At 37.4% G+C, this 24,189-nt stretch overlaps 2 protein-coding genes across 6 annotated transcripts in view; one reads left to right on the forward strand and one right to left on the reverse strand.

Annotated features, from left to right (window-relative positions):
• The first annotated feature begins 1,883 nt into the window (after window positions 1-1,883).
• LOC136785877 (aminopeptidase N-like) lies at window positions 1,884-14,895 on the forward strand. Of its 2 annotated transcripts, none has more exons than XM_066747201.1 (17): window positions 1,884-2,183; window positions 5,006-5,193; window positions 5,343-5,676; window positions 5,769-6,117; window positions 6,195-6,353; window positions 6,493-6,801; window positions 7,293-7,473; window positions 7,545-7,698; window positions 7,863-7,944; window positions 8,142-8,316; window positions 8,400-8,589; window positions 8,813-9,090; window positions 9,196-9,374; window positions 9,457-9,624; window positions 9,712-9,852; window positions 9,932-10,013; window positions 10,109-14,895. In XM_066747201.1, the coding sequence occupies exons 1-17, from the start codon at window positions 2,135-2,137 to the stop codon at window positions 10,286-10,288; spliced, it is 3,198 nt and encodes a 1,065-aa protein (XP_066603298.1). In that variant the 5' UTR covers window positions 1,884-2,134; the 3' UTR covers window positions 10,289-14,895. The 2 variants fall into 2 exon arrangements, with proteins under 2 accessions (XP_066603298.1, XP_066603299.1); XM_066747202.1 differs by having other exon boundaries at window positions 5,772-6,117; window positions 10,109-14,894.
• A 191-nt stretch (window positions 14,896-15,086) lies between these two features.
• nAChRalpha4 (nicotinic acetylcholine receptor alpha4) overlaps window positions 15,087-24,189 on the reverse strand; it is a 113,611-nt gene continuing 104,508 nt past the window's right edge. For 3 of the 4 annotated variants that reach the window (XM_066747218.1, XM_066747216.1, XM_066747217.1), the window contains exons 9-13: window positions 18,728-18,874; window positions 18,351-18,515; window positions 17,148-17,397; window positions 16,723-16,997; window positions 15,087-16,512 (exon numbers count right to left, since the gene is read on the reverse strand). In XM_066747218.1, coding sequence (XP_066603315.1) covers window positions 16,806-16,997; window positions 17,148-17,397; window positions 18,351-18,515; window positions 18,728-18,874 — 754 coding nt within the window. In that variant the 3' untranslated portion in view covers window positions 15,087-16,512; window positions 16,723-16,805. The remainder of the gene's footprint in view (window positions 16,513-16,722; window positions 16,998-17,147; window positions 17,398-18,350; window positions 18,516-18,727; window positions 18,875-24,189) is intronic. The other variant, XM_066747219.1, reaches the window with a different exon arrangement.

The following is a 24,189-nucleotide window of genomic DNA, read 5'->3' on the forward strand; positions in this document are numbered from 1 at the left end:
TTGTATCCGCTCTGCGTCAATGCTACACACCCTCCGTCCTCTCGCACATATCCCAATAACGCTTGCAATTAACGGAGCAACGCTGGTGCACGCGCCCGCGCGCCCTCGCTCGCTCCTCTCCTGTTTTTCCTTCCTCCCCCATTTCACCCACTTTCAATCCGATATCGCCATAACCTCCCTCCCCATATACGCGATAAGAAATTATTTATTGTTTTTTCGACCCAGATTCCAACTCGATCCAACTTGGCAAAGCGCTGTGCATCCCTTTGCAGAGGGGAGGCCGGAGCTTCGAAAAAAGGCTACTCGATCTAATTGGCCAAGTTTCTTGCCGAGCTCGAGAGAAAACTTTACTTTCTTCCTTCCTTCTACATATACACTTTCGCCTTAATTTTCTTTCCCTTGCGGAATTTTACGAGGGACTGAGAAGAAAGAAGTTCATTTTGTGATCGATCGCGCAAGATTTTCGCGGTTCGAATCACTAATCGAGAGGGCAGTTGTTTTTCTTCTTCGGGAAGCTGGAAGAAGCTCGTCTCTCGCGCACTTGGTGGTGCATGGGTGAGGTGTCTCGATCTGCTTGGGACACGTATAGATTAAATACTTTAAGCGACCGAGTTCGCTCTCTCGGCCGCGGCGACCGAGTCTCGCTCCGGTAATTGCAGTTATCGCGCCAATCTCAATCTCTCGCTGCTGGACAATTGATAGGATAGCTCTGATGCTCGTAGAGTCCGCTGGTAAAGCGTAACAGCCCTCAATCACCAACTCCGACGCATCATCGGCCAAAATTGAGCCACGTGCTGCACCTGATTGCCCTAATACAACTGATCTGTTTCTGCTTGGCCCCAACCATAGCCCAAATCACATCGTAAATCGTTCTGCTAATGCGGATATTAACGTTACCCCCCCCCCTCCCCCCTCCCTCTCACTCTATATTATATTTCTGCAATGCTTTGTATTCGAAAATTGTCTTGTTTTTCCATTACACAGCCATTCGAATATTTTCGAGTCTTCTGCATGTGTAAACTAGCCTCGCTGCATGTTCGCCATTTTATACACCATAGTGCTATCTGACACGTTACACTTGGCTGAATCTATTAATGGGTAAATTACCAAGGAAGACTCTGTTGAACGGCAGTTTAGACATACGAATTGCTTTTATTAGACTTCCACATCTTGTTTTCTCCAACTGTGACGAGTATCGAGACAGTTTGGCGTTTTCATATTGCGACATTTTCTCCCAACGAGAAAAGAGTATCGCTATAGACGAACAATGCAACGGCCTGGTTAAGTTTCTCGAGATAACGCTAGATTACGAGAACGCGAGACGTTCCATTTTTACGATCGGTCTTCCTGTGTGTTTCGTCAGGTTCTCAAAGAAAAACAGAAAAAAAAGAGAAACAAGAAAGAGTAGAAAAAGACTACGCGGGAGGTTATGAACGACGATTGAAGAATTTAATCTTAACTCGTCTTGGTACGTTTCTCTACCTCGTTTTCTGTAAATAAAAAATTATTACTTGTCGAATAAAATGTGTTAACCAAGTGAGGAATGTTTGCAGGTGGCAATAGTCCATCGTAATAATGAAAAGTTTCTGTATTACTGTTATTGAGATAGTTGAATGAAAATTATGAGAAGAGGAAGAAGGAAGAGGAGGAGGAGGAGGAGAAGAGTAGAAGGAGAATATGAATTGGTGGAAGATTGAAGAGTTGGGAGGGGGAAAGAGGAATTATGAAGGAAAATCTGTGTGGATGAGGAGGGAGGAAAGAGAAGAGAAGTGGCAGGAGTGTAGAGTACTAGAAGGAGAAGGAAGAACAAGGGGAGGGGATTTGCCTGCCTGCACCGTGCTTCGAAGCTGCCTGCAGCATCCTCGTATATACGGTTTCGCAGGTAGAACAGGTAGAACGATTAATTGTATTGCGACTACCTGCACGTAGTACCACCTGGACGGGCATAGATGTGAAACCGCCGAGACTTACGCAAAGCTGCAAATCCGGTCATTTCCTTAACCGGATTACCCAAACACTGTTCTGCTCCTCGTTTCCTCTCAGTCTCTCAACTATTCTCGTGTTTTGCTCAAAGAGACAAAAAACTCAAATCTTTTTACTCACCTATCCTTAGTGTAGATTTAGTGAGGCTATCATGAGGCGTGGATCGATTACCACATGGGAACCGTACGCTCGAAGAAGCTGTAAGTTTATTTGCTACATTTTTCAATTAATATTAATTGCTCCTACGCTATTATTAATTGTTATACATATTGTACTATATATTTCGCCGATTGCCTTCTTTCGTACAGCAGGATTAAGCTTAGGATTCTCTTGAGCAAGAAGAATCCAGTGTAAACCGTTGACAGTGTAGCTGTAAAGCTTCGAGAAAAAGTGCTTTCAATTATATAATTCGCGTAATTCATACGTTGCGAATCTTAGAAGCCAAACGCGGTAATATTCATTAGGCACCCATCACTGTTTTTACGTAACTCAATTAAGTTTTATGCGAGAGCTTACTCAACCAGGCTTAAAATGCAAGCGAAACTCGTTATAAACATCTTCATCGTGAATCTTCTACCGTAACTCTCATGGACAAATATATTTTTACTATTTACTGTCAGGATAAAAAATGCACTTGGCAATTTCGAGCATTTGGGATTTAAAGTAGTTTGTATTATCATTGTCTTTTTTTTTTTTAATTTAGGGAATAAAATTAGTGCGAAAGAATTGGGTTAAATGAATGAGAGAGAAAAGTTTTGGCAAAATTTAGTGAGAATTGTTTAGGGATTTTGTAACGAGTTGAAAAATGTGTACGAAACAAAGAGGTGATATTTATATTTGATTAGCAGGCTACGTGCGTGTACATAGGCAGATTACGCGTGCTTTATCAACGATACGCACGGACGTCGCGTTTTAAATTGAAACGACCGCGCGTACCTCGGCGACCCTTCAACGATTTTATGTCGCAGTATAGAGCATCATATACGTCACAGTCTAGCTATGCTTTCAAATAGCTCATTTTCATCAAATTCCATCAATTATAATGCTGGCATTTCTTCCCCATTAATTTCACACTCACTTCCTTATTTCCAGCAATTGTCCCTTATTTCAACAATTCCTTCGTTTAATTATTATTCTTATATTAATAATTTATTACACACACAATTATTAGTCAATTCTTCATATAAAAATAGAAATTTTCGTTTGATATACGAATGGATGACGCGGGATTGTAAAAATAAAGTGAATTCAAGCAAATTTTCAGCTAGTACTTTAATCACGATGGGCCAACTACGAATCCCCACGGTAATCATAACTTTGCCTGCCGGTTTCGCCATCTCCTGCATTTTAATAGGCTCTAAAAAATATATATGCTACTCTCCTCGCGAACAAAACATTGGACACCGTAAATATTCTCTCGTATTTATAACAATAATCACAAGGACCAAGATTGTACGAAGAGTATACAATTCGGATTTATTTATGTTAAATTTAATGTCCAAAATATCAGCGATAATGTTCTAAATGGTATGTGCAATATTCAATATAATAGTTGCAAAAATCAAAGGAAAATTTAGTTTGAAATAAAATAAACGTGGAACTTCTGTTTCATTCGTTTCCGGCTATTATGTTATGCTACCTGTAGTATAGTAACAAGACTGATTGCGCTTCTGCGTTGTTATTGACTTGTACGCCGTTTAATTGAGTTTAATTCTGTCGCTATCTTTCAGCAAGATCTTTTTAATCGCAATTCTGGAAAAGAAGCTGTATTTGGATAGATTTAAAAGCGAAATTAATCGTACATTATTGTCAGACGTTTACTGCAAAGTTTGCATTAGTTTCTTGCACGTGCTTTCTCTTCCGGCAATTACATTAATAACATCGTAAAGCTGCATTGTGTCTGATATTAGCTGTAGTATTCTTATAGTCGAGTGCTATGGCATTATTCTTATGCGCTAGATTTTGCTACCGATATATTATATAATATTTTTGAAGTTTGTAGCTCGCACGAAAGAGAGCTCGACAGATCCACGCTAACGGTCTTAATGACAGAGCTGCTGGGTAATTTATGCGTGCTGCTAATTGTTAATTCATTACTGCTTTCTGAATCAAAGCCCCGTGCAAGTGTAAACACTTATTAATTCCCTCTTTTTGCGAATTACGAAAATCGTGTAGCTATACGATGATATTATTTTGATTTGCGAGCACATTGTCCGTCGAGATACTTGCAACGAAAATATATAATTGTCTTGAAAATATTTCTCTTGTCGATTAATTTAATAAAATAGTGCTCTTTTGTACAGTTTTACACGATGTTTACAAGTATATAGTGTATACAAGAGATACAAGATTAGCTGTTGTTATTTGAAAAATCGTATTTGTAGATCTCTGTACAGTGCTTAGAGAAAAAATATTTTAATCATCTCCAAGGTTTTTCACTCGATGAAACATAGCTAGAGCAATTTATATCGACTAATTTTAGTTCTGAATGTTTGTTTAATTGTGATCAATGTGTAAAAATTGTACTACTAGAATTTCCTATAGGTACGAATTAATCTCACACCCAGTATATTAGCAACGTTTATAGCATTGAACGAACTCCAGCGAGTCGAATGCTATCGCCTCTGCTAACGATTATGTGAATGCTCAAGTTAATACGTGGTCAACGCAGAGGGGACCTTGAGTTGATTTTTTGACGCATTTACGAGCGCTTAGCTCCCTCTGTCTAGTTCAGCTTCTCGCATATGTTTCGTCCTGCGTCTCGTCAAATATATTTTATAACGTACTCTAAATTCCGCTATTCGATTCCTCAAAATTTACGAGGACCGAAGAGACTCAAGAATGCGATACTACAATTATTTTATCTATATACATGTTTGATCGTTATTTCTTTGCAGCCAGTTGAACATGCTTTTGTTAAACTCTTTACTGATAAAAATTTGCATGTTTTTTTTTATTTTATATTATATTCACTATGTGATCATATTAAAATTTTGTTGTCAATGATGGATGAATTTTACAGCCGCCAATATGGGGCAATTGAACTCTGGCAGCAGGACAGAGTTCGTACCGGGCGATATCAAATGCCACAGAGATGGTGGCTGTTTCATATCTTACAAGAAGGCTGCAATTATATCTGTTATTGTCACTGTGTGCACCATAGCGATCGCTACGATTGTCTGGCGTCTCAGCTCACTGCCGAGTAAAAAAGTAAGAAATTTTCCGAATTCCCCGAACGTAAGAATAAGAAAGTGACATTTACTGTTGTACACTCGGAGCAATATTGCCACAGTGTGTCTCGCATCGCTGAATTTCTCGTACATCAAATGTTAGATGATTTTCGGATAAAATAATTATAGGTACACGATGCCCATGAGTTAATTACGGACGAAGTTGTTGAAGAGGAAGTTGCTGCGCAAAGTCTGGTCTCACCTTCCATTCACCCATCGCGATATATTCTCGAATTAGCACCGGTAATCGAGAATGATACACCGACGATGTTCAAAGGGCGCGTTATCATCGATTTTCACGTATCGTCAGTTATAAACACGATATCCCTTAATGGAAGAAATATATCGGTGAAGCACTACAAACTATCGAGAAGGGAGAATAAAGTGGAAATACCAGCAAAAGTCAGACGAAAAAGGCATGCCGAAAATAAACAAATTTCGAGGGGCTCAACGGTGCTCGATGGTAATGTTTTTAAAACTTCTAATTTTAAGCTCATATTTGCAATAAAGCGTTTCAATGTTATTCCCGAGATTACCGATAAAAACTGTCAATAGCAGAAACGTCATTTTCTAATTCTCCAACGATCGAGCAAGAAGAACGAGATAAAACTGTATCTATCAACGAGGAATCTGCCCAATGGTTACCAAGTCTGGAAATCGAGAGATTAGAAGATTCTATGGGAATGGAAAATGAAAATCAATCATCCCGAATGGAAGAAGCATCGAAAGATTCCAATGAGATTAAAATTAAAGAAATGCTAGTGGATAATGTCACAGATCTTATTACTCTAAGACCATTTCAGCATTTTCATCAAGGATATTACACTCTTGATATCGATTACGAAGTTTTAATGGATTATCAAGCTTTGTACGTGGCGAATCACAGCAGTAATGACAAAGCTAGGTAAATTGTGTCATTTTAAGGGAGGAAAATTATTTATTCAGAAGTATTAGAGATTCGATCGATCGATTTGCTTTCAGTAAATGGTTCGTCATGACGAATTTAAAGCCCATTGGTGCCAGATCATTGTTTCCACTCTTTGATGACGTAAGGCTTAAGTCTTCTTTCCACGTATCCATATCTCACCCAAAAGACATGAGAGCCCTTGCAAACATGCCCGTTACTACTTTTCGAGAAACGTAAGTATTGCATATATATATATATACATATTTATGTACTGCAAAATGCATTCGACTCTTTCGTACAAAAGTATACTTGGCATCGCTTTCAAGCTTACCGAACCGAGTTTTTCCAAGGAATGAATTCATCTCGTTTCAGCACCAACAATTGGATTATCGAAACTTTTGAAGAAACTACACTGCTATCCCCACATAACTTGGGTTTCGTAATAGGTCAGATGCAAGTTTTGCATGAATTTAAACATTCGAGCATCAACAATACTCCGGTAGAATTTTGGGGCCACTTTGGAAACCCTGGAGAACTTTATTTAACCGACAAAATTAGTGAGTCTGTAGCTCTTTTGGTGGAGCGATTCTCCTTGCCGTATCCATTCCCCAAATTAGATTTCGTAGCTGTACCACCAACTATCAGTAACAATGTTGGCAATCCAGGATTAATTTCACTCAAGTGAGTATTATCTGGTATAACGTCTCTAGGATATATATATATATATATATATATATATATATATATATATATAGATATGCTAACAATCATATCGCAAGAAAAAATCTATATATAACTTTCTCAAAAACACATGTACAAATCTGAAGCAATTGGGTAAAACCAAATAAATCCAATATTACAGCGAGCCAAACTGTTATTGAACAACTTTCTTCTATCGTAGCGTTATATTTAACTAAAAATTGATAGTTGAATTCTGTAAAGCTTCATCAAAGTGTATCAAAGCATGAATTATATTTTTGAGGTAAACTTTCGAAGGAATGTTTGGAAAAAATCAAACAGATTTATTTAGTACTATTCGATTGAAATGGATTTATCTGGCTTTGTTCGATTACTTCGCAATTATAAAAATGATATTTGTTCAATTATGAGAAAATAATTAATTCTAATCAATATATTCCATGTGTAAAAGGGATCTAATTATCGGTCAACAGGGACTGCTTGTTTTATGCCACGACACAATCCACGCAAATTGAAAAAGTCAGCTCGTTAAAGGCAATGGTCCATTTTCTGGGAGAGCAGTGGTTGGGTGGTAAAGTGACCATGAGGAATTGGACCGATCAGTGGATCTTCGAAGGTTCACTCATCTACTTGGAGCACGAGTTAATTGAAAAAGCAAGGCAGACACTTATTACTCTTGATTAAGCATTATTTTCACTATTGCCTTCATAAGATTATATTTTCAGATAGATCCAACATTCGAGTCCAGTTGTTGCTTTGCCGCCGAGGTACAAGCGATAGCGATGGACTCTGACAGCTACAGTGTCTCTCCCTCCCTTCAATCTGACGTTAATCCTCTTTATCTGGCTATTCCCTCCACCAAAGACCTCTACAAGAAAGGTAAATGTCATCCGAGGGATCAAGAACTTTGCTCCGTCGAGTTCCTTCTACAAATCATAGGAAATAGTATCTTTAAAAAAATTCTGCCTTTTAATATCTCGTACATATAATAGCTTAATAAGTTTTATTAAACCATTACTTGCATTTTGCCCGCTTCTTTATAGGTGCATGCATAATCGGAATGTTGCATGGTATAATAGAGAGTTCTACCTTTTGGAACGGTTACAGGAAATTCCTAGCAAGGTGGTGGGTATACTGCACATGAAATTCCTATTTCTTTTCCATTGTTTATTCTTCGTTTCTTACTTCGTCGTTCTTCATACTATATCGTTATATAAAATACAGTGCTCCTTTTTAAGAGCAAAAACGCCACACACACACACATACACACATTGTATGCTGTATGATTACTAAAGTTTGCACTGTTTTGTCGCACACTCTAGGAATGATGAGGCTGCAGATTCCAAGTCTTTCTGGAGTTTTATGAGCGAGGAGCATGGAAACCTTGCCGATGGACAAAACTTGAAAGATTTGATGAGTCCGTGGACCACTCAAAGTGGATACCCCATTGTAAGCGTCACGAGAGATTATGAGACAGCATCCATCTCCGTTCATCAGGTATTCCTCGTTATATTTTTAATTTACCGTACTCGTTTAATCGTCCTTTTCAATATGTTAATGTTAGTTTATTTTTCATTTAGACCCAATTCTCGTATGACGTATTGCCCGACGAGGATGATCACATGTGGAATATATTTTTAACATTTGTCGATGAGTACGGTGATTGGTCCTCACCCCGAAGCGATTGGTTGCATGGGGAATCTATAAGATTAGACAACATAACACAAACAGGAAATCAATCTTGGATCGTGTTTAATGTCAACAAAACTGGTGAGATTGATTCGATGTCATGCAAATACCATTAAAATTGGCAGAGGACGAAAATGTAAACAGGCACTTTGAAAGTGATGAAAGTTTGGGTGAATTTAATCTGTAAATAAGACAGAACTAAACATATGTTGTTAATTTTTTTTTTAGAGGATTTCTATGTGGAATTTAATTATTTTTCTAACTGCTTGTAACCGAACGTTTTAACCTGGAAATATTTTTAAAGGCTTTTATCGAGTTAACTACGACGACACTAATTGGTGGCTTTTAGTGGCAGCTCTCGAGAAAAATCATGAAAGTTTTCCGCCAGAAACGAGAGCTTCGCTTATCGACGACGTTTTCAGTCTTGCAGCAGCTGGCTTGGTGAAATATGAGATTGCAATGAACGTTATAAATTATATGCCACTTAAGGAAAGACACTATGCTCCCTGGGCGGTCTTGATGTACCAGTTACACAAGCTTAATCTAATAATGTACGACACTTATGCTTATGGTGACTTTCAGGTAAACACATATAGTATATTTTATAGCTGTGAATATTTTAGTAGCACAAACATCATTATAATAACAAATAAATTAATCATTGATTTCTATACCTTTCATTTGCAGAAATTTGTACTGCAATTTATTTCACCCCTGTACAGCGAGGTCTCTTCAGCAATAAAAAGTGCAGACTTACTCGGTGTCTTGGTGATACAATCGGCATGTAATTTCGAACATACGAGTTGCTCCAGTTGGGCCAGAAAATTATTCGTAAGAATAAAGACTGACGCTTCCATATTAGCCACGTAAGTAGAGATTTGTAGATTCGGCTTTTATCGTCCATTAATAAAACTTTATGGAAACATCAGGCCATGCTCCTTTTTCCAGTATGCCAGCTTATCTTCGTGAAACAATTTACTGTACTGTAGCAAAAGATGGTGGTCGTGATGAGTGGCATTATCTTTTAGAAAATGCTGCTAAAACTTTTAATAAAGAAGAAAAGATTCGTTTGCTGTCATCTTTCGCCTGTTTCGAAGCACCTTGGATATTAAAATCGTAATAAAGGATTATTACATCTAACCCATTATTAAAAAATTATATTAAAAACGGAGATAATTAATCTACAACCTTACTTCGTTGCAGAACGCTTAATGAAATTGTGTACGGTAACAAATTCACCAATGATGAAGTGGAAATAATTCTCGAAGCTTTTCCCAAACACCCTGCAGCTGTTCGTATTGCTTATAATTATGTTCATGGCAATTGGAACGGTATTCTCAAAAAGTAAGTTAATCATTTAACATTTATAAAAAAAGTTTTAGAGGTATAATCCCTTGTTGAGAAACGAAAATATTTTTCGTAGATTCTCCAAGTCCATCGCAGTCCTGAAATATTTCGTTGCTGCCATGGCTAACGGTTTGTCGAGTGAGCAGGATCTCGAAGATGTGAGCGAATACCCCTCGAATTAAATTCCAAACAAAAAGGATTCTTATTTTGTTATTCTCTTTCATTTTTTACATTTACAAATTAAACTTTTCAGCTTAACAACTTTAGAGAAGAGAATTATGATAGTATGAAAAATACGAGGCACGCTGTAGGAATTGTCGAAGCAAAGGCTAAATTTTTCACTTTGTGGGCAAACAACTCCCTGCCGGAACTGCACAATTGCTTGAAAGATTACAAAGGTTTTGAAATATCTGAAGAACCAGTGGCAGTATGAGATCGAGGCAAACGAGAGTAGACAATTACAGTAGAACGACCCGACCCGTTCATTATAAAAAATTAAAACTTTGGAAACCGCGATAGCAAATGTATGTACATATATAAGGAATAAATAATTAAATAGGCAATAAAATGTATAGCCTAGCCATATAATATTAATCGTATTTAATACTGAATAACGAACATATAATTATATTGCAATTAAAGTGCACTAGACTGGAGATGTTGATAAGTTAGTCGATTGAACAAACTCTAAAATTATTTAACATATAGAGACTAAGGATTTGGCTATAAGGAAATAGAGAAACAAGATTTTTCTACGACAACAAGTTTTATTCTCCGAATGCTTTTTTCAAGCATAATTACAAAACGAAGCAACAAGAATATCGTTCTTATATCATATAGTCTTAGAACGACAATTGTTTATAATTAATAGGTACATATTTAACAAACGATATACATAATAATTGTATCTAACGGTAATAATTATTATTAATCAATCGTTATCGTTATTTTTATTTCGTCAATAACGTACGCTATTGCTAACGGTATACTCGTTAACTATTTCATCGTTTTAATATATATTCTATATTATATGTATATTAACATTATTCGTACGATCCGTATTATAATTTACTAAATTTTTTAAACATTTCATTCGTAATCTACATGTAATTACACTACGCGACATTTTATAAGGTTTGGATGATTATCGAAGGAATTCCATAGATCAGCTTCCGAGAATTTTTTAAATTATAAATATTGCAAAGTCATTGTAATCGTGCAAATTAAGTTTTATCCGATAAATTATAGATATGTATGTATATATGTTTGGTACTCGCCGAGAGATGGAAGGTGGTAATGAGACCAGACGGAGAAAGGTTCGATGAATAAATGTGAATCATGGATCAACTGTTGTGTATTTTTGCAAATTTTTCAAACCTTTAACCACGAATTGGCCATTTCATCCAGATTATGGAAATCACACTCTTCCTAGGCAATCCAATCGGAATTTGCATAGCGACTGATGTGCATATACGCAGGCTCCACTTAAAATCTCCATTCAGTTGATTTGCATAGATTCTAAAAGTTGCGTAGTCTCCATGCAAATTTTCAGATTCGATCCTATAACTTGTACCTAATATAATATACCTACGTTAGGGAGTTATACGCGGTAGTTATGAACCATTAATTCAGCCGAGTGTTCAAGAAAAGACTGTGTGTGTGTGTGTGTGAGATTCGTTAATTTATATAGGTATGCTTTACTATCTTTAGTCAAAATTGAGCATATGCGTCCATTTGGTTTTCTTCAAACGTATGCAAATGCCGTATTGCTGATTGGATTAGAGGCGAACGATAATCATGATGATTTTAAGCAGTCGCGTATGGTTATAGCGAGAAATCACGAATTTTTTATCTACTATTATATATATATAATAATTTTCTCCGCTGCCTTTTTAATTTCTCGCTCCACTTGGTAAACAATTTTCACTGGACCCAATAATATTTGTCATCGTTTGCGTAAATGACGAAAATTTGGTGTACAAGTGCTAATTCAATTTTATCTCGCATAAAATTTATCGCGAAGCTGATGTATTAAAACTTCGTTGAATGCTACAAAAACTTAACGATACATTTATGATTATACATCGAACAGTGAAATTCGTACTTATATTTCAAGTGATTCCCACGTTTTGTTAACGAGTAGATTTTTTTTAACTTGTAGAAAAAGCTAATTCAGAATCCGATAAAACCATTGTCTTTTGTAATTCGTAAAAGTGACTGAAATAAGATAATCTGTTCTCCGATAATTAAAAAATATTCATGTCTGTATACGAAAAGTACTTTTCGAGTCCAGTGAGATATCTTCCTCGCGCAAAAATCATTCCCTTTTTACAGAAAACGAAAGTACAGTATTTTACCATCGAGTTTGTTTTCGCTATTAATGACTATTTACAAAATATTTACAACTTATTGGCTAATCGTTCTAACAAACTATAAATTTTGATGCGCATATTTTTTGTCTCTCCCTAAATGTATGCTACAAAATACACTTTCGTATATTATATATTTAATTCATCCAGCAGTAATTAACAACCTGCAAATGTAAAATTGCACTGTACGTACGATATTTCTTCAATGATAAGGGAGAAAAATGGTTTCCCATGATTCGTATAGGCATATATATATATAATAATAGTAACAGGGTATAGCAGTGATGGGAATACCCGGTAAGTATTGGGTTACTTTTGAATCGGTCGATGGGTGCAGGATGCGTACGAAACTCCAGTGGTCGCTGGATAGCATAATAATGCAGCAGTAACGAGGATTAATGTTTATTAATTACTGTGCTCTCGCTTAAAATTGATTATACCACCACGGCACGCGACGAGGTGCTCGCGTCGTTGATCCATTGCAATAAATAACGCGATGCAAGGATAGGAATTGTGTGCGTTTCTTCAGCTATGAATAAGCAGTCCCAAGCTGCGCGGCTGATCGTTCGTGAGAAAAATCGGACCAATTCTGCGGTCGAACAAATTTGACTAGAAAGAATTTTTCTTAGGATACATTTGTATTATTAACGTGCATACTTGTTAAACATTGCATCGAGTGACACACATTTTTCTCTCCACAAACATTTTATTCTCTTCTTTCTTATTCTATTCATACGACGCACCGTTCTCTCCACACGTTTATAGCACAATATTTTCGTCTATATAGTTATTCGTGTGCTCATCGCTAGCTCATTATGCATTTGCGAAAAATATATAATATGCGGGGTACACGTTTAGGCTATTATTATTACTCGCTTTTTTCTTGTAAAAACTTAGGCCAGCCAACTACTTTTCGTTTGAACGTACGCTTTTCTCAGATATCCCCTGTGGGAAAGTATCAAGTTTCTCGGTCTCTTTTAGTTAGCGCTGACCTTGATAAAAATATTTCTCTATCGAGCTTTATCGTACGAAATATGTATATTTGTATATTATATTCTTATTATACGCGTATGTGTCGAAGAGATTCTTTATTTTTTTTCCTTTAAGAAGAATAAGATTTTGTGGTCACGCGATATTGCAAGTCTCTTTGTTATAATTCTTTTTTCTTTGACAAATTCCCCATTTTTTCGTATCGCATTAGAGGGTCTATTAATATTGGAACAATTATGTTTTGTATAACCGGGATGAGAAGAAAGTGGAGAGAGAGAGAGAGAGAGAGAGAGAGAGAGAGAGAGAGAGTTTGGAAATTAATGTCAGAAAGATTGAAAAGAATTTAATTGTTTTCGATAGGTTTCCTGTTATTTTATTTTCTGTTTGTTGTAAAATCATCAAATTTGATTGATCTGTATGCTTATCGATCGACGTTGCATGAAAACGTGGTGAATTTTTTGAAAGCCTGCGGGAAAAACGATTAATCAAGAGGTTGACGGTTTAATGGAGATCTATAAACCTCTGTATAGTGGCAGTATATAGTTAATGGAAACAAGACTTTCCATTATACATATATTTACAATTCAACGCGGTGTATCTTTTCATATAATTGCAAAAAACGTTGGAGAAAAGTGACAAAATATCCACTGACGAAGGAGGGTCAGCGTAAAATACTAACCCGAAAATTTTACGTGCAACTTAACTCGATATCCGATAAAAAAAATCTTGTGCTTGTTTCGTAAAAAATATTTCGCTGAGAAAACCTCGTGGATTTCTTACACGTTTTCCTTGTTTTTTGGAGGCTCCAACGTTTGCTGCATTTACACACTGACGGAAGTTGAAGAAACACGTGTGTATATATATACCGTAGTCGTGGAAATTTGTTCAGTCGAGTTCGGTTTTCCATTTGGGAAATTGGCGAATACAGAATTGTTTCTCGAGAGCGACGAGCGCGTTCGGTGGATTCAAAGATTTCTCACGACACGTACGGTATATCTGTCATTTCGGTCTGTCAGTGCGCGTTAATCCATCATGAATGAGCTTACACGAACCATTTATAGTCGGCTAAAAAACTTAACGACGATTCACAGTGACATCGACGAACTACGGCATTGAACAACGGCGTCAATTGGTTGTTCAATTCTCTACAACTATCAGCTTTAGAATTCGTATGCTTTACTTGTTCTTATCCTACTATCGGTTATCAATATATATGTATATACCGTCTCTCTCGCGTGCACCATTTTTCTTTTTACAAAATACAATATTCTCACACAGGGATAAAGTATATCGCGATAATAACGCCGTCCCTCGAACTTGCGCAGCGCGTTCCATTCTCCAAAATAGAATCTATGTTTTTTACGAAATGGCCTTTCCGCAATCCATTAAGGGCCGAATGTCAAGAAAATTGAGCATTGCAAGAAACGGTTTGTCGCGTGTTAAAGAGGGATACGTGATATTGGAAGAAAAGAGCCTCCTTGCACGATCGTATATTTTATGTACAAGCGAAAATTTCCTTTAAGCGTGTCGAAATGGTGGTATGTACAACAATAATCGAGCTAATGCTAAAGAAAATTTATACAAATCTTACATTATATGTGTGTAAGCTGGTTGCGACGCGAGTGAAAGTATTATACCAAAGACATTTTACACTGTACAGGACCAAATGCTGGGGACAGCAAATTCAAGGGACTTGGTCGCCTGTATACTATACATATATACTATATATTATATGTATAATATAGTATGCATATAATATATTTAGCGATAATAATATGGCGCGCGTCTTTTCATCGTTATACAATTCTTAATGATACGCAACGTACAAACGGATACGTAGCTAATTTGCACTATGCCTATAATTGGTTACGACTTAAAATATTTCCCTACTTCTAGCTTTGTGTGTCCCACAATCATTTAGCTACATAGTGATGTATACCGTATAGTATTTGTATAGGGTTTTTTTTTTATATGTATCTAATAGTCGAGGGTGGGCAACGTGTGTACAAAACATACGTATAATTCATATACATATATATTTACGTAATATATACCTTTACATCGTTTATCTACTATTTTCAAATATTCAAATTCGTATTTCAATAGGCGCGTGTCGAAATTTACGACTTCATAGTTGTACCGTTCCGTATATCGGCAGCCTATATACTGCTTTAATGATAAATTATAGTACAATACTGTTAATTAGTCGCTTCTATAAGTTACCAAATTATTAATGGCAGCTTTGTATTACAATATTATTTGAGCAGACTACGCAGGATAATCTCTTCTCTTTTGTTTTCTCTTTTTCTCCTTTACGTAATACGTATATATAATGTTTATGAGGGCGGGTGTGTGTGTGTGTATTCCTTCACCGTTATACATGCGCCGATATTTAAACAATTTCCCGTTTAAACTCGCTTGACACTTTAATTTTCCTTCGTATTGTATCTCCCCTTTCAATATATCTCTCATCAATATACTTTATATATTCTATATTATTTATGCGAATTTTCATTATGTAACACCGGATATTTCGCAGAATCTCGAACGACGACGACGATGACGACGGCGACGGCGACGATGCACTGGATTGACGGAAGAAACGAGAGCAAATCATTCGCGTGGAAATTATACTATATATCCTGCCTTCGTTCAATATTGCACAATTTTGTCGATGGAATAAGTATTAACTTTCGTATAACGACGGTATATATGAGATTTTCATATCCTTCAAGGAAAAAAGAAACGCAGGCACTTTGGATATACCTCGAAACGTCGAATATCTCTATTATGGCTCTGGCGGATGGTATTGAAAATTCGTTGTGCCTCGATATCGATCGCATCAATGAAAATTTAAGCGTGTTAACGATGAATTTGCTTGGACAAAAAAGGCAATCGTTTAACGAACAATTATTTGCGATGCTTCGAGTTTTTCATCTCTCTTCCATCAGCCCATCGTTCCACATTATTTTATATAATATTCCATCGTTCGATCTTCCGTAGTGTAGATGGGGTGCTTTTCTACCTCGTATATATAATTTACGCGCATGTAAATATGTCTTTTGAAAGTTTCAGTTATTACAATATATCTCCAATGATCCGCAGTTCAAAGACACAATATTTTTATTGTACAATGGATCTCTATCTCTCTTCACTCTATATAGTATATATTGGATGGGTTGCTGGTTTCTGCTTCTTGTACACTGGACGCTCTTATTTGAGCCCTTTTACCGTAAATTCGTGGGTACTGGTTAAGGATGGAAGTACGAAGACCGCTAGAACTGCACGGAGAAAGTTCCTGCAATTTTTATACCAGTCGCTTTAATGTACATATTATATGTATATATATAGTTGTAAATAATAAATTGCTGTTTCTATAAGAACTCTGTTAGAAATGTTCAAAATCAAAGCTACACGGTCAGTGGTCCCGTTCGAGTTTAAGCCTCTCGCTGTACGCCTCTGGCATGTTTTCAATTTTAGATGGAAGAATCGAATGTTTCGAAATTACCTCGATCGGTTTCTCCGCGTGTGGGATTATGGGACGATGGTTGGCCCTCAGTCTTTTTCTACGGTGCAGGGCTCGAGCGAAGACTACTGGGGTGGACACTTGACCACTGTTGTCGTGGCGAATTCGCTGAATTCTTTGTCAATAGGGACTCGGTCGTCGTAGAGTGTCGGTGCTTGCAGGATAATACCAGCGGTACCGACCAATACAGCCAGTGTAAATATCCATAAAAAGAGTCTGTCTAACACCATAGCCACGTACTTCCAGTCCTCCTTCACCTACGATCCACAAATAAATTACATCCTGCTTCCTCGTACTCCGCTTTTATAAAAAAAAAAAAAACGTTTTGAAGGAATAATATATATCTCTAATGATATAATTATGTAATAAAGGGGGAGGGGGGGGGGGGAGTGGAAGAATATATATACCTTGGTTGAGTCCTCGATCATTTTTGTGTGCTCCGCGATGAAGCGTACGCAGATGCAGGATCTATGCACTTCGGGTGGACATTTGGAGTGAGAGAATGCTGGAGGATGTCTTAGCATCGGGCTCTTCACTTCCTCTATGCCAGCCTCAGCGGTTACGGTCAAATCCTCGCACTCGCCCTGCAGAGGAAGCGGTGGCAGCGGCGGCCCGTGAACCAGGCAGCTTCCGCCAAACCTTGCACCGTCCGTCAAACTGTATGCAAAGTTTACAAGCCCATAAACTTACTCTAGTGTAGAAGCGGACGCGAAAACTTACCAAATTACTATTACACGGGCTAATGGGACTTGCGAAATGTAATATATACGTATATCCCCTATATATAACGAAACTTTATTTCTACTGCGTCCTTTAAAAATTCCTAAAGTACTAAAGATTTACGAGAGATAATGAAAAGAGGTGTTAACAATTTATTTTTTATACGTGCGATTTTTTCGTAAGGAAGAAAACTGTGCTGTAATATTATATATTTTACGTAAGCCAGACTCGAATAAAAGCATATTGTCAACAGCTAACTTTGCGTTTACAAAGTAATAGTTTATACCATGCAATATGTCCAACGCCATAGAATTTTGTTACACTTTACTACATTCGTTAGAGAGTTTATTCCATCATGGACTAACAGGATAGCACATTTGTACGGCAAGCTCTCTCTTATCAAGCTGCTTCTATAAATTACAATGTTACTTTATCAGCTCGTTCACAGCCTAACGCAGCTGTGCATAAGCCACAGGCATCTTGAAAATTACAAATTATAGAACGTGGTGATGCTAGGATAGCCTATGAAATATTTCAGATAAAACTGCACGGTTACGAAGGATCCATTTGGTTTTAATATCAGTGACCCACTTGACTCGATAGATGAGTATATTATAAAGCAAGATATGAAGACCCCATTACCATATAATAGAGCATATACTATATATATATATAGATATATATGCTATGCGTAATATGCAATAGTGGCCCTTCGTACTCGTGAGATTTTGCATAAAAAGCTTTTTGCTATAAAATCTTGGGATTTCGAGGTAGCTCAAATGAATTTAGGAGTGATGAATCGGTGAAATTTGAAATACCTTGTTCGAGAAGAGTCCAGTGATCGATCATTTATACTGATAGTAATTTTTTAATAGGATACCCGTGCTCACCTAGAAGGCGATAGATCTTCTTTCGAAGGCACACGGCTGTGGTATGACCTTTTTGGCGTGAGGTGTGCCTCGCTGTCTTCGAGAGTGGATGGGTCGTAAGGATAATAGCAAGTCTTTTCTTTTCCACGTACCGTTCTCATCCGGAGCACCCTCCCGGAACTGTATCTGCAAACACCGCCGATCGATCAAGAATGTCCAATGTTACCTTATAATTATTAGGTGTACTCTAAACTGACCAAACTATAACTCTTCGAAAGATATCTATGTCTATGTAATAATAGCTATGAGCAAACGCAGCAAAATATTAAAGTCCATCTATACATATATATATATATATATATATATATAGAGACGAGGCAAGAGTCGTTAGAATTTACCGATTTGTATCAAATTTGTAAGTGGGTCTTCTCATCACCAACAGACGTGGAAGAATGTGTATGAAGACTCTTTTGACCCAAGGCGCCATTCTGTGAGTTTGTGGCGAACGGAAGTGAACGTTCAGTACCACCACAGTCACGCATATACTGAAATCAATGATCAAAGAAGAGGTATTAGCCGTTTTACTATAATAAACCGGCGACAACGGTTCATTTAACGATTTATCTGCAATTCTACGTCATTCCGAATCGTTGATAACGCCGTGTGATAATATACAGGGCTATTTGTTCAATTAGAGCTGACAGTTTGGGAAAGTTGAACAAAGTTTATAAGCTTGATAGATTGGCACAATTGGCAGAGGCCAAAGGCAGATTTTAGTGACGTATAGCTACAGTCAGGCTGGATTATAAGTGGTGGAGATGGTTGGATTGTAAATTCTGCGAAGCGATTCATAATGCAAATCCATTTGAGGGGACGTTCTTGCTCCTTGAGGCAAAGGACGGGCCATGATTTAAATTGCATTCACATCCTTTGACTCGACTTTAGACCATTTATCGACCCGCGATGTCTTTTCACCTTCTCTCCGTATGGCTCATGATTTCTGGCCCCCATTCTCCATTTTCTCTCACTTTGTCTACGACCCGCAGTATTAGTCACTCGTAGACTTGGAAATCTTCCCCGTTTGTCTTATTCCTCTCCCGCATCTTTTTCCCCCCTAATTGTTAGTCAAACTTTTCTTCCACCTCGTCTATATACATTATTTTACCACTAACGATAAACATAATTTATTATTCCCAAATTGTTTCACTATATTCACGTTTTTATTTCGTTTACTTATGTTCTCTTTCTTTCTCCGTTCCTTCTCTCTTCTGAGAAAATAAATTATCCCAAACTTACCAATTGCTTGGTCGAGAAAGGATGAAAGATCTTTTAATAAGATTCTACAAGTTTCTTCGTTTCAGCCGTGCTTTGAACACTTTTCGTACTTTTTATACGCCATCAACTTACAGAAAGAATATGGAGCATAACTAGAATATAAACAGTTCGGTTTGGTTGGATTTATGCAATTTATCATTTATTATATTTTCATACATAAATTGAGCATCCTCCATTGACGTTTTTATTTTCTTCGGCAAATAAAAAAATTGTCTCTTTATCATAGATCGTTACAAAGCGATAACAGTAATATTATTCCGTCGTGCATTTATTCTCTGTAAGAAAGTCCTTTGTGCAATGATTTGAATCGCGTCTTACCGTACCCCATCAAACTTTATCTCCCACTATATCTCGCTCTTCTCCATTGGATCCTCAACTTTCGTCTTTTTTAATGTTTGACGTATTTTCTTACCAAGTTTTCCCCATCTTCTTTTCTTCGTGACTGATTGGCGACGATGACGAAGCGTCTTGGAAAATTGTTAGTCCCACGTTTCAGTGTTGCGACACGGGAAATCCGAGGAAAAAGTTTTTGGCCTTTCAAATGCCCGATAACGAGTGCTTATATCGACTTTCTATCGTAACTCTTCAAGCTTTCTATCGTTAGCATTAGAGAGAAGAAAACAGTGTACCACGTTCGTAAGCTCATCAATATTTTCTCGGGTAGCATTCGAGGATCTATATATATATATATATATATAGTCTCGCCGATCATCGATGGAAATTCTCTCGTCGATGCCACAAAATATCAGAGAAAATTGCAATGGAACTGTAAATATTATTTTATTTGAAACACATTTGATTAACTCTTAAAGTCCACAGAGGATTTTCTTTTTTATTCGAGCAATTTAAAGCCACCACATCTCTAAAAAGCTGTGAATCCTAATCACGTTCGAGAAAGGTGCTCCGACACTCGGATCACGTCGAGAGAGGTGACTAAAAAAGCAACCTATGGCATTGTCCGTGTGATAACACAAGTTTCCAATGCGCTATCGCGTGAGTTGGGTAGCAAGCATCGAATGTATAAATCTTCCACGGTTAAGCTTTGCTTCCTTCTTCCTTTATTTACTACAGCTGGCGCAATGTGTGCTTGCGAAAAAAATACACAGGTATAGAGAGAGAGAGAGAGAGAGAGAGAGAGAGAGAGAGAGAGAGAGAGAGAGAGAGAGAGAGAGAGAGAGAGAGAGAGAGAGAGAAGAATCAAATGTTTTCAATCTAGATTCAGGTTCTCCAATATTGTTACGACGAAACTCAACATTTTCCGATTTCAACTCAATAAAAATATCAGTTGGGTTTCTTGTTACGATGAAATGTCCAAACTTTTCGTTTGCTGCACGTGAAACTTTACTTTCTGTCAAATATGTATACTATTGAGAAGCACACCATATATTCTTTTTATTATTACAAATATTCGAAAAATCACGGCTCGTAATATCCCATTGCCACGTATACTATCGTCACTAGTACGAATGAATGTGTGAGTATATTAAAATTGCACCTCTCGAGCATTACTCGATCCCTATGACAGTCGACCAATCGATCATTGTTAAAAACGTCATATTTGATGGTCAGCATCGATGGCCAAATATTTCAGGAATTTCGCACAGAAATACAGTTATAATTATGAATAATATATGTTTTAAGCGAAACAGATGGTTAACGAAAACCCTCGTAGATAATATCAAAATTCTGCATATTTTCACGATGATATATTAACGAAATAAGAAAAAATGCTCTAAATATACATGCTATATATATATAAGTGTATAATAATAAATGAGGAATTGTTTTGTTGAGATTGAAATCATTTTTTTGACGTAGCTGGGTGTGTCAGGCAGAGGAGATTGTTGACGTTGAACTGGTTTTTGGACAGATAGGTTTGGTCCCACGAGAGTTAAATAGGAGAGGGACACAAAGAGGAGGACAAGGATGGTGATGATGAAGGATATGATAGGGGCGAGGAGGGGGTGGGGGGATGCGGTTAGATTGAACTGCGAGGGACATAAAAGACACCAAGTGTAGGTAACAAAGCTGCGTGCGTATACCATACTCGTATTACTGTGACGGAAGTTGGTAGGAAAAAGTAATCGAAAAAGAATAAAAGGACGACGCGCAACGCCACGACGAAGCTACCGGATAAAAAGTGTAAAACTTTGTAATGTCCCGTCTCAACGTTTAATACAACGATCGCCGTCGACGCTGTAACGGGCCCCGCGGCTTACGTCCGAGTTTCAAACTTGTTTAAAGTTTGAACGCGCGCGCGAGAGGCCCTATCAATCGTACGGAAACTCTCTTTTTCCCTTTGCCTTTATCTACTAGCTAGCACTCGCCTGCTTTTCTCATTTCGCTCGCTCCACCTCTTTCATATTTCGACTTTTATGCACCCCACCCCCCTCCTTTCCCCTTAATCAAATCGATATGCCTTTTTCACGACTTATTATTCCCCAATTATATATTTACCGAGCGAAAATAACTTTAGCTCATCGACATTCGACCTAAGCAGAAAGTTGATTCGTTATGTGCCGGCGTATAAGAATATAAATCTATAGCTGCAGCTTTACTTTTTCCGGCGATAATACTCCCTCTTATTATTTTACGCTTCTTGATTCTGGCAAAGGCTATCGTGCCAGGACACCTCCGTCATTATTTCTTCGCTCATGATAGAAAAGTAGAGAATTAAGGGATCTTCCACTCGAGTGGATTGCCTTTCCACAAGCTACCTGCTGGAAATAATGAAAACGAATGATGAAGCGCGAGCATCCTTTCTATTTTTGCCATTTCCTATCTCAGCTTAGATCGAGCCGTTAAAATAACGATCGATTGAATTCAGCATTTCTTGCTGCGCGGTTTCAAAAAAGACAGCTTCTCCTTCGCGTATAATCTTATAAGAAAAAGGGAGAAAAATGAGAGCGATCCGCGTGTCGACGCTATTTGAAATTTAAATTTCGCTCGACTTGCAAGTCGTTCCTTTTGCTCAGTGGCAGATCGAGATTTAGCAAGTGGAGTTGGTCCAGAATCTTAACCGAACATGATCTCTGATCCGAATCTACCGGGGAAACTCTCCTGAGATTCGTCAACGATAAATTAACGCTGCGGCTTTATTTAGTCAGTCCATTTTTCTAGAGTGGCCTGCTAGGAAGGAATTTAACGAGCAGAAAAAGAGCTTCTTTGAAGCATCCCTTGGATATCCAACGGAGAGATTAATTAGACGTATATAAGGACGAAGCGTTGAGTGTTAAGCACTGGAAAGAAAAAGTCAGAGGCTCGCAAAGTGATCCTCAGTGTTTTTTTTTCTTCAACTTCTTCAGCGTTCTCTTCAAATGCGCCACTTTTGCGCATGCGCGCCCTGCAATCTCTTTTGTGGCAAATAATAAATTGACGCTAGCATTATTGTTATCAAAGTTTGCCATGAGCTATATAGTGCCTTTATTTTTCAACTCGTACATTCAATCGATCAAATTTGTAGTACCAAATTGTTTTGTTGGATTCACTTGATGTTTGATCTTTGCGTGGCAACCGATCAAATACATGTATAGGTGTGTAGTAGTTAATCTTCTTTAGTTAACTATAAAGTGTAAGAACGATATGAGGATGCTTTTATTTATGGGTAGGAGAATTAGCAACTAAAATGTTTGCCTTTTCAGAAGTCAGTTTCTTGGTAACAGCCAAACGAATCGGACGTATAATATCAACCCGGTTGATAAAAAGTATGACTTATCCGATAGGTATTTGTGCTTAAAAGGAAAGAAGACCCGGTCTTGATACAACAAGGACCCGGTCCTGATACAAAAGTATAGGAACCCGGATTCCTCGAGTTCTAATTCTCAGTCATAACGACAGAAAGAAGGGAGCAGTAGCCCGGCTACTCAGAATTAACGATAGCGTTAAGTGATAAACTCTAGTGGCAGCCCGGCTGCATCGAACTTGCGAACGTATAGAGACCGTGCACACCAACACAATGATAGCGAAGTGTCAATGTATAACTGTATACGTATAAATAAATTACACTCAAAAACTGCGAAAATTCACCGATAGTTTGCGCTGATAGTATATATATACACCAATATACATTCTTATCTCACTGTCATTGTGCTAGTATGCACGGTCTCTATAGAGAAATTGAGCTCAGTGACATACGAAAGACACAATCCATCCTTTAACCGTAGAGCGTTCAATGTGATATAATACGAATTAACGATTGTGACCATAGTTTGTGTATTGTACTATTATAAAAATAAAAAGGGTTTTTTATGCCTTGGGGCTTTTTCCCTCTATTTAGTGTTCTTCTCTTTCATTTTAAAGATACTTCCGTAAATAGAGAGTTATTTCATGCGAAGTAGCTCTCCACGCGCAATTAAAAAATTTGTGCTAACAAACACTTGAATATATTTTTTAATATTTGAACCGAGCCTTGCTAGATTTAATAATCATATTTGTTGTTTGTTTTAATTAAGATTTATCGATTGGGTGAGAAGAACACAACTGAGGTGTTTGACGAGTAAGAGATACAACGAAGAGAGACCAAAGT

Source organism: Prorops nasuta, unplaced genomic scaffold (genome assembly GCF_024137725.1).
Source record: "Prorops nasuta isolate Cenicafe-Biocafe unplaced genomic scaffold, Cenicafe_Pnas_1.2 PNAS00003, whole genome shotgun sequence".
Classification (NCBI taxonomy): Eukaryota; Metazoa; Arthropoda; class Insecta; order Hymenoptera; family Bethylidae; genus Prorops; species Prorops nasuta.